The 15685-nt window shown below is 60.5% G+C and overlaps 1 protein-coding gene across 1 annotated transcript in view; it reads left to right on the plus strand.

The window, feature by feature from the left end:
- LOC131275511 (mucin-17) overlaps positions 1-15685 on the plus strand; it is a 41796-nt gene that overhangs the window by 14145 nt on the left and 11966 nt on the right. Inside the window, exons 2-7 of the mRNA XM_071211461.1 lie at positions 840-941; positions 1371-6399; positions 6522-9376; positions 9438-11322; positions 11397-12874; positions 12939-14357. Of these exons, the coding sequence (XP_071067562.1) occupies positions 840-941; positions 1371-6399; positions 6522-9376; positions 9438-11322; positions 11397-12874; positions 12939-14357 (12768 nt within the window). The remainder of the gene's footprint in view (positions 1-839; positions 942-1370; positions 6400-6521; positions 9377-9437; positions 11323-11396; positions 12875-12938; positions 14358-15685) is intronic.

The raw sequence follows: 15685 nt of genomic DNA on the forward strand, positions 1-15685 counted from the left end.
AGTCAGTAAGCTGGGACCTATTACAGGGCTCACCTCATTTGCTCCCCATCACTAAGGAATCACTGTCCTTTGTTGTCAGATATTCAGCATACTTAAAATCATTATTTCATGTCTTTTGTGTGCTTCCAAGATTGTGTTTTGTTCATGTAGTTGCTGTTTTATTTCAGGTAGAAGGGTAAAATCTGACCCATGTGACTCTCTCTTGGCTGGAGGCAGAAATCCAAAACATGCTTTTAAGAGGGCTTTTGATTAGTGCTTAATCAATTTTACACACTCAGTTAATTAAGTTCCTTTAAACATTTTAAGCTGTATTTATAAAATTAATATATTCTATTTCTGTTTAAAGACTTCAGTTGTCTGGTTAAAAAACAAAACCTTTGCAAATACTTTCTTAAAAATTCTATAAATCTAATAAAATAAATGACTAAGCTTTGCAAGTAACTATGTAATTCTATAAACCTAATAACTAAATGTTTAAGTGTAGTGAATCTTAAGTTCTCTTAACTGCTCTACTATTGTTTACAACCTTAGCAAGGTTTCTAAGTAAAATCACAAATTTAAACCAATTAACGATATGTTTTAAATAGGAACTGCAAGGTTGACATGTAATTCTAAATGGTCAAGTTCTCTTGAACATCTCAAATATACTAAGTGGTAAATATGAAACGATTCTTTAATACAATAATAATAATAATAATAAAGCAGGTCGAAGGGCCAAAGCCCTTTCCACACTGGGTGGGCTGTGAGGCCAGCAGGAACAGAGGTTTTGAGAATGAAGTCCCAAGAACGGGAAGGAGTGTTACGATGCTAGGAGAATAACTCCTCTTTCTCTCTTGCAGACCTTGGCAAGGACACATCTATTTGGGATGGGGGAGGGTGTATCACTAGAGAAGACCGGCTGGACCCCCAGTGCACGCCGCTGTTGGAGAGGCAAGTGGCAGGTGAGGCAATAGCAGCCGTGGGACGCCTCCTGCAAAATGGCTGGGGGGGTATCTGGACAAAGCTAAAGGGAAACATTCTACAGCCCCTGTGCTCAGACACTTTCAGGATGCTTTAAGGGTGGAAAAGACTTGGGTTGAAGAGCCCCGTATCAGAATAGAATGTACAATAAGTGGGCACAGCTACATACGGGAACCGATTTGCAGGTAATACCAGAAAATGGATGGTAACACTGTCATGCGTTGGCAAACAGGTTCACAAAAAGCCAAGGTTTTAGGTCAAACAATGAAGGACCATAACCACTGTTGATGATGAAATGAAATAAATTCTAATGATTTAGACAGGGAATCGTACACAATCATCTTCCCATGATGATTCCACTGATATATTGAATGAAAAAACATTGAAAAAAACCACATTCACCTCCACAGCATCCTTGACCAGTGCGACGTCCACAACCCTGACAAGCTCCTCCAAGGGCACTTCAAGCACCACGGCTCCCCCAAAAGCCACCTCCACAGCATCCCCGACCAGCACAACGTCCGAAGCCCCGACACCCTCCTCCACAGGCACTTCCAGCACCACGGCCACCACCACCGTCACCTCCACAGCATCCCCGACCAGCACAACGTCCGAAGCCCCGACACCCTCCTCCACAGGCACTTCCAGCACCACGGCCAGCACCACCGTCACCTCCACAGCATCCCCGACCAGCACAACGTCCAAAGCCCCGACACCCTCCTCCACAGGCACTTCCAGCACCACGGCAAGCACCACCGTCACCTACACAGCATCCCCGACCAGCACAACGTCCGAAACCCCGACACCCTCCTCCACAGGCACTTCCAGCACGACAGATCCCACCACCACAGTCACCTCCACAGCATCCCCGACCACCACAACGTCCAAAGCCCCTACACCCTCCTCCACAGGCACTTCCAGCACCACGGCCACCACCACTGTCACCTCCACAGCATCCCCGACCAGCACAATGTCCGAAGCCCCGACGTCCTCCTCCACAGGCACTTCCAGCACCTCGGCCAACACCACCGTCACCTCCACAGCATCCCCGACCAGCACAACGTCCGAAGCCCCGACACCCTCCTCCACAGGCACTTCCAGCACCACAGATCCCACCACAGTCACCTCCACAGCATCCCCGACCAGCACAACGTCCAAAGCCCCGACACCCTCCTCCACAGGCACTTCCAGCACCACAGATCCCACCACCACCGTCACCTCCACAGCATCCCCGACCACCACAACGTCCAAAGCCCCTACACCCTCCTCCACAGGCACTTCCAGCACCACGGCCACCACCACCGTCACCTCCACAGCATCCCCGACCAGCACAACGTCAAAAGCCCCGACGTCCTCCTCGACAGGCACGTCCAGCACCACGGCCACTGCCACCATCACCTCCGCAGAATCCCCGACAAGCACAACGTCCGAAGCCCCGACACCCTCCTCCACAGGCACTTCCAGCACCACGGCCACCACCACCGTCACCTCCACAGCATCCCCGACCAGCACAACGTCCAAAGCCCCGACACCCTCCTCCACAGCCACTTCCAGCACCACAGATCCCACCACCACCGTCACCTCCACAGCATCCCCGACCAGCACAACGTCCGAAGCCCCGACGTCCTCCTCCACAGGCACTTCCAGCACGACAGATCCCACCACCACCGTCACCTCCACAGCATCCCCGACCAGCACAACGTCCGAAGCCCCGACACCCTCCTCCACAGGCACTTCCAGCACCACGGCCAGCACCACCGTCACCTCCACAGCATCCCCGACCAGCACAACGTCCGAAGCCCCGACACCCTCCTCCACAGGCACTTCCAGCACCACAGCTCCCACCACCACCGTCACCTCCACAGCATCCCCGACCAGCACAACGTCCAAAGCCCCGACGCCCTCCTCCACAGGCACTTCCAGCACCACAGATCCCACCACCGTCACCTCCACAGCATCCCCGACCAGCACAACGTCCAAAGCCCCGACACCCTCCTCCACAGGCACTTCCAGCACCACAGCTCCCACCACCACCGTCACCTCCACAGCATCCCCGACCAGCACAACGTCCAAAGCCCCGACGCCCTCCTCCACAGGCACTTCCAGCACCACAGATCCCACCACCGTCACCTCCACAGCATCCCCGACCAGCACAACGTCCAAAGCTCCGACACCCTCCTCCACAGGCACTTCCAGCACCACGGCCACCACCATCGTCACCTCCACAGCATCCCCGACCAGCACAACGTCCAAAGCCCCGACGCCCTCCTCCACAGGCACTTCCAGCACCACAGATCCCACCACCACCGTCACCTCCACAGCATCCCCGACCACCACAACATCCAAAGCCCCGACACCCTCCTCCACAGGCACGTCCAGCACCACAGATCCCACCACCACCGTCACCTCCAAAGATTCCCCGACCAGCACAACGTCCGAAGCCCCGACACCCTCCTCCACAGGCACTTCCAGCACCACAGATCCCACCACCACTGTCACCTCCACAGCATCCCCGACCAGCACAACGTCCGAAGCCCTGACACCCTCCTCCACAGGCACTTCCAGCACCACGGCCACCACCACCGTCACCTCCACAGCATCCCCGACCAGCACAACGTCCAAAGCCCCGACGTCCTCCTCGACAGGCACTTCCAGCACCACGGCCACCACCACCGTCACCTCTACAGCATCCCCGACCAGCACAACGTCCGAAGCCCCGACACCCTCCTCCACAGGCACTTCCAGCACCACGGCTCCCACCACCACCGTCACCTCCACAGCATCCCCGACCAGCACAACGTCCAAAGCCCCGACACCCTCCTCCACAGGCACTTCCAGCACCACGGCTCCCACCACCACCGTCACCTCCACAGCATCCCCGACCAGCACAACATCCAAAGCCCCGACGTCCTCCTCGACGGGCACTTCCAGCACCACGGCTCCCACCACTGTCACCTCCACAGCATCCCCGACCAGCACAACGTCCGAAGCCCCGACACCCTCCTCCACAGGCACTTCCAGCACCACAGATCCCACCACCACCGTCACCTCCACAGCATCCCCGACCAGCACAACGTCCGAAGCCCTGACACCCTCCTCCACGGGCACTTCCAGCACCACGGCCACCACCACCGTCACCTCCACAGCATCCCCGACCAGCACAACGTCCGAAGCCCCGACACCCTCCTCCACAGGCACTTCCAGCACCACGGCCACCACCACCGTCACCTCCACAGCATCCCCGACCAGCACAACGTCCGAAGCCCTGACACCCTCCTCCACAGGCACTTCCAGCACCACGGCCACCACCACCGTCACCTCCACAGCATCCCCGACCAGCACAACGTCCGAAGCCCCGACACCATCCTCCACAGGCACTTCCAGCACCACGGCCACCACCACCGTAACCTCCACAGCATCATCGGCCAGCACAACGTCTGAAGCCCCGACACCCTCCTCCACAGGCACTTCCAGCACCACGGCCAGCACCACCGTCACCTCCACAGCATCCCCGACCAGGACAACGTCCGAAACCCCGACACCCTCCTCCACAGGCACTTCCAGCACGACAGATCCCACCACCACAGTCACCTCCACAGCATCCCCGACCACCACAACGTCCAAAGCCCCTACACCCTCCTCCACAGGCACTTCCAGCACCACGGCCACCACCACCGTCACCTCCACAGCATCCCCGACCAGCACAATGTCCGAAGCCCCGACAACCTCCTCCACAGGCACTTCCAGCACCTCGGCCACCACCACCGTCACCTCCACAGCATCCCCGACCAGTACAACGTCCGAAGCCCCGACACCCTCCTCCACAGGCACTTCCAGCACCACAGATCCCACCACAGTCACCTCCACAGCATCCCCGACCAGCACAACGTCCAAAGCCCCGACACCCTCCTCCACAGGCACTTCCAGCACGACAGATCCCACCACCACCATCACCTCCACAGCATCCCCGACCACCACAACGTCCAAAGCCCCTACACCCTCCTCCACAGGCACTTCCAGCACCACGGCCACCACCGTCACCTCCACAGCATCCCCGACCAGCACAACGTCAAAAGCCCCGACGTCCTCCTCGACAGGCACTTCCAGCACCACGGCCACTGCCACCATCACCTCCACAGAATCCCCGACAAGCACAACGTCCGAAGCCCCGACACCCTCCTCCACAGGCAGTTCCAGCACCACGGCCACCACCACCGTCACCTCCACAGCATCCCCGACCAGCACAACGTCCAAAGCCCCGACACCCTCCTCCACAGCCACTTCCAGCACCACAGATCCCACCACCACCGTCACCTCCACAGCATCCCCGACCAGCACAACGTCCGAAGCCCCGACGTCCTCCTCCACAGGCACTTCCAGCACGACAGATCCCACCACCACCGTCACCTCCACAGCATCCCCGACCAGCACAACGTCCGAAGCCCCGACACCCTCCTCCACAGGCACTTCCAGCACCACGGCCACCACCACCGTAACCTCCACAGCATCCCCGACCAGCACAACGTCCAAAGCCCCGACACCCTCCTCCACAGGCACTTCCAGCCCGACAGATCCCACCACCACCGTCACCTCCACAGCATCCCCGACCACCACAACGTCCAAAGCCCCTACACCCTCCTCCACAGGCACTTCCAGCACCACGGCCACCACCACCGTCACCTCCACAGCATCCTCGACCAGCACAACGTCAAAAGCCCCGACGTCCTCCTCGACAGGCACTTCCAGCACCACGGCCACCGCCACCATCACCTCCACAGAATCCCCGACAAGCACAACGTCCGAAGCCCCGACACCCTCCTCCACAGGCAGTTCCAGCACCACGGCCACCACCACCGTCACCTCCACAGCATCCCCGACCAGCACAACGTCCAAAGCCCCGACACCCTCCTCCACAGCCACTTCCAGCACCACAGATCCCACCACCACCGTCACCTCCACAGCATCCCCGACCAGCACAACGTCCGAAGCCCCGACGTCCTCCTCCACAGGCACTTCCAGCACCACGGCCACCACCATCGTCACCTCCACAGCATCCCCGACCAGCACAACGTCCAAAGCCCCGACGCCCTCCTCCACAGGCACTTCCAGCACCACAGATCCCACCACCACTGTCACCTCCACAGCATCCCCGACCACCACAACGTCCAAAGCCCCGACACCCTCCTCCACAGGCACTTCCAGCACCACGGCCACCACCACCGTCACCTCCACAGCATCCCCGACCAGCACAACGTCCGAAGCCCCGACACCCTCCTCCACAGGCACTTCCAGCACCACAGATCCCACCACCACCGTCACCTCCACAGCATCCCCGACCACCACAACGTCCAAAGCCCCGACACCCTCCTCCACAGGCACGTCCAGCACCACAGATCCCACCACCACCGTCACCTCCACAGCATCCCCGACCAGCACAACGTCCGAAGCCCCGACACCCTCCTCCACAGGCACTTCCAGCACCACAGATCCCACCACCACTGTCACCTCCACAGCATCCCCGACCAGCACAACGTCTGAAGCCCTGACACCCTCCTCCACAGGCGCTTCCAGCACCACGGCCACCACCACCGTCACCTCCACAGCATCCCCGACCAGCACAACGTCCAAAGCCCCGACGTCCTCCACGACAGGCACTTCCAGCACCACGGCCACCACCACCGTCACCTCCACAGCATCCCCGACCAGCACAACGTCCGAAGCCCCGACACCCTCCTCCACAGGCACTTCCAGCACCACGGCTCCCACCACCACCGTCACCTCCACAGCATCCCCGACCAGCACAACGTCCAAAGCCCCGACGTCCTCCTCGACAGGCACTTCCAGCACCACGGCTCCCACCACCATCACCGCCACAGCATCCCCGACCAGCACAACGTCCGAAGCCCCGACACCCTCCTCCACAAGCACTTCCAGCACCACGGCTCCCACCACCATCACCTCCACAGCATCCCCGACCAGCACAACGTCCAAAACCCCGACACCCTCCTCCACAGGCACTTCCAGCACCACAGATCCCACCACCACCGTCACCTCCACAGCATCCCCGACCAGCACAACGTCCGAAGCCCTGACACCCTCCTCCACAGGCACTTCCAGCACCACAGATCCCACCACCACCGTCACCTCCACAGCATCCCCGACCAGCACAACGTCCAAAGCCCCGACACCCTCCTCCACAGGCACTTCCAGCACCACAGATCCCACCACCATCACCTCCACAGCATCCCCGACCAGCACAACGTCCAAATCCCCGACACCCTCCTCCACAGGCACTTCCAGCACCACGGCCACCACCATCGTCACCTCCACAGCATCCCCGACCAGCACAACATCCAAAGCCCCGACCCCCTCCTCCACAGGCACTTCCAGCACCACAGATCCCACCACCACTGTCACCTCCACAGCATCCCCGACCAGCACAATGTCCAAAGCCCCGACACCCTCCTCCACAGGCACGTCCAGCACCACAGATCCCACCACCACCGTCACCTCCACAGCATCCCCGACCAGCACAACGTCCGAAGCCCTGACACCCTCCTCCACAGGCACTTCCAGCACCACGGCCACCACCACCTTCACCTCCACAGCATCCCCGACCAGCACAACGTCCGAAGCCCCGACACCCTCCTCCACAGGCACTTCCAGCACCACGGCTCCCACCACCACTGTCACCTCCACAGCATCCCCGACCAGCACAACGTCCGAAGCCCCGACGTCCTCCTCCACAGGCACTTCCAGCACCACGGCTCCCACCACCGTCACCTCCACAGCATCCCCGACCAGCACAACGTCCAAAGCCCCGACGTCCTCCTCGACAGGCACTTCCAGCACCACGGCTCCCACCACCGTCACCTCCACAGCATCCCCGACCAGCACAACGTCCAAAGCCCCGACGTCCTCCTCGACAGGCACTTCCAGCACCACGGCTCCCACCACCGTCACCTCCACAGCATCCCCGACCAGCACAAAGTCCGAAGCCCCGACAACCTCCTCCACAGGCACTTCCAGCACCACAGATCCCACCACCACTGTCACCTCCACAGCATCCCCGACCAGCACAACGTCCAAAGCCCCGACACCCTCCTCCACAGGCACTTCCAGCACCACGGCCACCACCACCGTCACCTCCACAGCATCCCCGACCAGCACAACGTCCAAAGCCCCGACACCCTCCTCCACAGGCACTTCCAGCACCACGGCCACCACCACCGTCACCTCCACAGCATCCCCGACCAGCACAACGTCCGAAGCCCCGACGTCCTCCTCGACAGGCACTTCCAGCACCACGGCTCCCACCACCGTCACCTCCACAGCATCCCCGACCAGCACAACGTCCGAAGCCCCGACACCCTCCTCCACAGGCACTTCCAGCACCACGGCCACCACCACCGTCACCTCCACAGCATCCCCGACCAGCACAACGTCCGAAGCCCCGACACCCTCCTCCACAGGCACTTCCAGCACCACAGATCCCACCACCACCGTCACCTCCACAGCATCCCCGACCAGCACAACGTCCAAAGCCCCGACGTCCTCCTCGACAGGCACTTCCAGCACCACGGCTCCCACCACCATCACCGCCACAGCATCCCCGACCAGCACAACGTCCGAAGCCCCGACACCCTCCTCCACAAGCACTTCCAGCACCACGGCTCCCACCACCATCACCTCCACAGCATCCCCGACCAGCACAACGTCCAAAACCCCGACACCCTCCTCCACAGGCACTTCCAGCACCACAGATCCCACCACCACCGTCACCTCCACAGCATCCCCGACCAGCACAACGTCCGAAGCCCTGACACCCTCCTCCACAGGCACTTCCAGCACCACAGATCCCACCACCACCGTCACCTCCACAGCATCCCCGACCAGCACAACGTCCAAAGCCCCGACACCCTCCTCCACAGGCACTTCCAGCACCACAGATCCCACCACCATCACCTCCACAGCATCCCCGACCAGCACAACGTCCAAAGCCCCGACACCCTCCTCCACAGGCACTTCCAGCACCACGGCCACCACCATCGTCACCTCCACAGCATCCCCGACCAGCACAACATCCAAAGCCCCGACCCCCTCCTCCACAGGCACTTCCAGCACCACAGATCCCACCACCACTGTCACCTCCACAGCATCCCCGACCAGCACAATGTCCAAAGCCCCGACACCCTCCTCCACAGGCACGTCCAGCACCACAGATCCCACCACCACCGTCACCTCCACAGCATCCCCGACCAGCACAACGTCCGAAGCCCTGACACCCTCCTCCACAGGCACTTCCAGCACCACGGCCACCACCACCTTCACCTCCACAGCATCCCCGACCAGCACAACGTCCGAAGCCCCGACACCCTCCTCCACAGGCACTTCCAGCACCACGGCCACCACCACCGTAACCTCCACAGCATCATCGGCCAGCACAACGTCTGAAGCCCCGACACCCTCCTCCACAGGCACTTCCAGCACCACAGATCCCACCACCACTGTCACCTCCACAGCATCCCCGACCAGCACAACGTCCGAAGCCCCGACGTCCTCCTCCACAGGCACTTCCAGCACCACGGCTCCCACCACCACTGTCACCTCCACAGCATCCCCGACCAGCACAACGTCCGAAGCCCCGACGTCCTCCTCCACAGGCACTTCCAGCACCACGGCTCCCACCACCGTCACCTCCACAGCATCCCCGACCAGCACAACGTCCAAAGCCCCGACGTCCTCCTCGACAGGCACTTCCAGCACCACGGCTCCCACCACCGTCACCTCCACAGCATCCCCGACCAGCACAACGTCCAAAGCCCCGACGTCCTCCTCGACAGGCACTTCCAGCACCACGGCTCCCACCACCGTCACCTCCACAGCATCCCCGACCAGCACAAAGTCCGAAGCCCCGACAACCTCCTCCACAGGCACTTCCAGCACCACAGATCCCACCACCACTGTCACCTCCACAGCATCCCCGACCAGCACAACGTCCAAAGCCCCGACACCCTCCTCCACAGGCACTTCCAGCACCACGGCCACCACCACCGTCACCTCCACAGCATCCCCGACCAGCACAACGTCCAAAGCCCCGACACCCTCCTCCACAGGCACTTCCAGCACCACGGCCACCACCACCGTCACCTCCACAGCATCCCCGACCAGCACAACGTCCGAAGCCCCGACGTCCTCCTCGACAGGCACTTCCAGCACCACGGCTCCCACCACCGTCACCTCCACAGCATCCCCGACCAGCACAACGTCCGAAGCCCCGACACCCTCCTCCACAGGCACTTCCAGCACCACGGCCACCACCACCGTCACCTCCACAGCATCCCCGACCAGCACAACGTCCGAAGCCCCGACACCCTCCTCCACAGGCACTTCCAGCACCACAGATCCCACCACCACCGTCACCTCCACAGCATCCCCGACCAGCACAACGTCCAAAGCCCCGACGTCCTCCTCGACAGGCACTTCCAGCACCACGGCTCCCACCACCATCACCGCCACAGCATCCCCGACCAGCACAACGTCCGAAGCCCCGACACCCTCCTCCACAAGCACTTCCAGCACCACGGCTCCCACCACCATCACCTCCACAGCATCCCCGACCAGCACAACGTCCAAAACCCCGACACCCTCCTCCACAGGCACTTCCAGCACCACAGATCCCACCACCACCGTCACCTCCACAGCATCCCCGACCAGCACAACGTCCGAAGCCCTGACACCCTCCTCCACAGGCACTTCCAGCACCACAGATCCCACCACCACCGTCACCTCCACAGCATCCCCGACCAGCACAACGTCCAAAGCCCCGACACCCTCCTCCACAGGCACTTCCAGCACCACAGATCCCACCACCATCACCTCCACAGCATCCCCGACCAGCACAACGTCCAAAGCCCCGACACCCTCCTCCACAGGCACTTCCAGCACCACGGCCACCACCATCGTCACCTCCACAGCATCCCCGACCAGCACAACATCCAAAGCCCCGACCCCCTCCTCCACAGGCACTTCCAGCACCACAGATCCCACCACCACTGTCACCTCCACAGCATCCCCGACCAGCACAATGTCCAAAGCCCCGACACCCTCCTCCACAGGCACGTCCAGCACCACAGATCCCACCACCACCGTCACCTCCACAGCATCCCCGACCAGCACAACGTCCGAAGCCCTGACACCCTCCTCCACAGGCACTTCCAGCACCACGGCCACCACCACCTTCACCTCCACAGCATCCCCGACCAGCACAACGTCCGAAGCCCCGACACCCTCCTCCACAGGCACTTCCAGCACCACGGCCACCACCACCGTAACCTCCACAGCATCATCGGCCAGCACAACGTCTGAAGCCCCGACACCCTCCTCCACAGGCACTTCCAGCACCACAGATCCCACCACCACTGTCACCTCCACAGCATCCCCGACCAGCACAACGTCCGAAGCCCCGACGTCCTCCTCCACAGGCACTTCCAGCACCACGGCTCCCACCACCACTGTCACCTCCACAGCATCCCCGACCAGCACAACGTCCGAAGCCCCGACGTCCTCCTCCACAGGCACTTCCAGCACCACGGCTCCCACCACCGTCACCTCCACAGCATCCCCGACCAGCACAACGTCCAAAGCCCCGACGTCCTCCTCGACAGGCACTTCCAGCACCACGGCTCCCACCACCGTCACCTCCACAGCATCCCCGACCAGCACAACGTCCAAAGCCCCGACGTCCTCCTCGACAGGCACTTCCAGCACCACGGCTCCCACCACCGTCACCTCCACAGCATCCCCGACCAGCACAAAGTCCGAAGCCCCGACAACCTCCTCCACAGGCACTTCCAGCACCACAGATCCCACCACCACTGTCACCTCCACAGCATCCCCGACCAGCACAACGTCCAAAGCCCCGACACCCTCCTCCACAGGCACTTCCAGCACCACGGCCACCACCACCGTCACCTCCACAGCATCCCCGACCAGCACAACGTCCAAAGCCCCGACACCCTCCTCCACAGGCACTTCCAGCACCACGGCCACCACCACCGTCACCTCCACAGCATCCCCGACCAGCACAACGTCCGAAGCCCCGACGTCCTCCTCGACAGGCACTTCCAGCACCACGGCTCCCACCACCGTCACCTCCACAGCATCCCCGACCAGCACAACGTCCGAAGCCCCGACACCCTCCTCCACAGGCACTTCCAGCACCACGGCCACCACCACCGTCACCTCCACAGCATCCCCGACCAGCACAACGTCCGAAGCCCCGACACCCTCCTCCACAGGCACTTCCAGCACCACGGCTCCCACCACCGTCACCTCCACAGCATCCCCGACCAGCACAACGTCCAAAGCCCCGACGTCCTCCTCGACAGGCACTTCCAGCACCACGGCTCCCACCACCGTCACCTCCACAGCATCCCCGATCAGCACAACGTCCGAAGCCCCGACACCCTCCTCCACAGGCACTTCCAGCACCACGGCCACCACCACCGTCACCTCCACAGAATCCCCGACCAGCACAACGTCCAAAGCCCCGACACCCTCCTCCACAGGCACTTCCAGCACCACGGCTCCCACCACCGTCACCTCCACAGCATCCCCGACCAGCACAACGTCCAAAGCCCCGACGTCCTCCTCGACAGGCACTTCCAGCACCACAGATCCCACCACCACCGTCACCTCCACAGCATCCCCGACCAGCACAACGTCCGAAGCCCCGACACCCTCCTCCACAGGCACTTCCAGCACCACGGCTCCCACCACCACCGTCACCTCCACAGCATCCCCGACCAGCACAACGTCCAAAGCCCCGACACCCTCCTCCACAGGCACTTCCAGCACCACGGCTCCCACCACCGTCACCTCCACAGCATCCCCGACCAGCACAACGTCCAAAGCCCCGACACCCTCCTCCACAGGCACTTCCAGCACCACGGCTCCCACCACCGTCACCTCCGCAGCACCCCCAACCAGCACAACGTCCAAAGCCCCGACACCCTCCTCCACAGGCACTTCCAGCTCCACGGCTCCCACCACCGTCACCTCCACAGCATCCCCGACCAGCACAACGTCCAAAGCCCCGACACCCTCCTCCACAGGCACTTCCAGCACCACGGCTCCCACCACCGTCACCTCCACAGCATCCCCGACCAGCACAACGTCCAAAGCCCCGACGTCCTCCTCGACAGGCACTTCCAGCACCACGGCTCCCACCACCGTCACCGCCACAGCATCCCCGACCAGCACAACGTCCGAAGCCCCGACACCCTCCTCCACAAGCACTTCCAGCACCACGGCTCCCACCACCGTCACCTCCACAGCATCCCCGACCAGCACAACGTCCAAAGCCCCGACACCCTCCTCCACAGGCACTTCCAGCACCACAGATCCCACCACCACCGTCACCTCCACAGCATCCCCGACCACCACAACATCCAAAGCCCCGACACCCTCCTCCACAGCCACTTCCAGCACCACGGCCAGCACCACTGTCACCTCCACAGCATCCTCGACCGGCACATCCTCGACAGCTCTGACACCCTCCTCCACGGCCACATCCAGTGCCACAGCCACCACCCCCGCCACCTCCCCGGCATCCTCGACCACCGTGACATTGACAGCTCCGATACCCTCCTCCACGGCCACATCCAGCACCACGGCGACCACCCTCGTCACCTCCCCGGCATGCTCGACTGCTGTGACATTGACTTCTCCAACACCCTCCTCCATGGCCACATCTAGCACCAGGACCACCAACCCCACCACCTCCACAGCATCCTCCACCAGTGCGACCTCGAAACCCCCAAACTCCTCCTCCATGGCCACTTCCAGCGCCACAGCCACCACCCCTGTCACCTCCACAGCATCCTCAACCAGCGCCACATCCACAGCCCTGACACCCACCTCCATGTCCACTTCCAGCACCACGGCCACCACCCGTGCCACCTCCACAGCATCCTCTACCGGTACAAGCACGATAGCTGTGACACCATCCTCCACGGCCACTTCCAGCACCACGGCCACCACCCCCGCCACCTCCACAGCATCCTCGACCAGCGTGACCATGACAGCCCCGACATCCTCCTCCACAGCTCCATCCAGCGCCACAGCCACCACCCCCACCACCTCCACATCATCCTTGACCAGTGGGACGTCCACAGCCACGACACCCTCCTCCACGGCCACTTCCAGCACCACGGCCACCACCCCCGCCACCTCCACAGAATCCTCGACCAGTGCGACGTCCACACCCACAACACCCTCCTCCACGGCCACTTCCAGCACCACGGCCACCACCCCTGTCACCTCTATGGCCTCCTCCACCACCTCGATGTCGAGCACACGAATCACTTCTTCCCCGGTCACTTCCACCCCTAAAGGTTAGATATATTTTAAATTTCCCTATTTTTTTTTAAGATTTATTTAATTATTTCTCTCTAGTCCCCGCCCCCCTCAGTTGTCTTCTCTTGTGTCCATTCGCTGTGTGTTCTTCTGTGTCCCCTTGTATTCTTGTCAGCAGCACCAGGAGTCTGTGTCTCTTTTCGTCGAGTCATCTTGTTTTATCAGCTCTCGATGTGTGCGGTGGCACTCCTGGGCAGGCTGTACTTTCTTTTGCGCTGGGTGGCTTTCCTTATGGGGCGCATTTCTTGCGCGGGGGACACCCCTGCGTGGCGCGGCACTCCTTGTGCGCATCAGCACTGCGCATGGGCCAGCTCCACACGGGTCAGGAGGCCCGGTGTTTGAACCGCGGACCTCCCATGTGGTAGACGGATGCCCTAACCACTGGGCTAAGTCCGCTTCCCTGTATTTTCCTTTGAATGTATTTTCTTTTAATCTTACCCCTGTACATTCTTCAAATCTTCTTAAACGTCTACTCATCCTTTGTTTGTTTGTTTTTTATGCACCTTTAATTCCCTCTCCTCTTACTTGCCTTCCCTTAAGTAAATGTTTTCTGATTCTGTCATCCTTCTTTGTATCTTCTCCGTCTCCTTCTTGAGTTATCTCAAACTACTTCTTTTTCTTCATAGAAAACATTAATCTCTCTTTGCCTGGGTATCTTCAAAGCCCAGGAAACAGTCATTACATCCTACTTTCTTTTATACTCTGTAAATCTCTGCTCTTGGTGTTTTGGCATGGCATAACTTCACTATCCTGGTAGCTTTCATTGACTTTCCTTCACATCTTTTCAATGATTTTTCTTATTGATTTTGCTCGTACTTAAGTGCAAAGATTTTCTTTGCAGGTGGGTGTTGCCTCTCTTGTTCACATGTACCTGGTGGCCACTCTTTCCCTTCCACCGTTCACTTTTATTCTCTTCTTATTCCTTGAGTTCCTGCTGCAGAGGCCCTGGAAGGTTCTCTTCCCTTCCCTTGCATCAGCTCTGAACTCCCATCCAGGCCTATGTGTGTTCCTCTGCTTTCTGTATCCCTATTCTTTCTGACTCTAAAACTTTCACTACTCTCTGCTCACTCATGGCAGGATGACAGCAGAGTTCTGCCCCCTGTGTGCTGATGGTAATATCCTGCTGTACCTGTGCATAGTATTCTCCAGTTGACCAGGGATGTTTGACATAAATTAAAAGAAGTATACAATTAAAATACTTGAAAGCACGCATTGGTTTCGATGAACTCCACGAGCGCCCCCTTAGATGACCCTGTCTCTGTCTGCCCAGGGCTCTGCTCAGTCCTGTCCTGAGTTGACAGAGATG

The sequence above is a fragment of the Dasypus novemcinctus genome, chromosome 23, assembly GCF_030445035.2.
Source record: "Dasypus novemcinctus isolate mDasNov1 chromosome 23, mDasNov1.1.hap2, whole genome shotgun sequence".
NCBI lineage: Eukaryota > Metazoa > Chordata > Mammalia > Cingulata > Dasypodidae > Dasypus > Dasypus novemcinctus.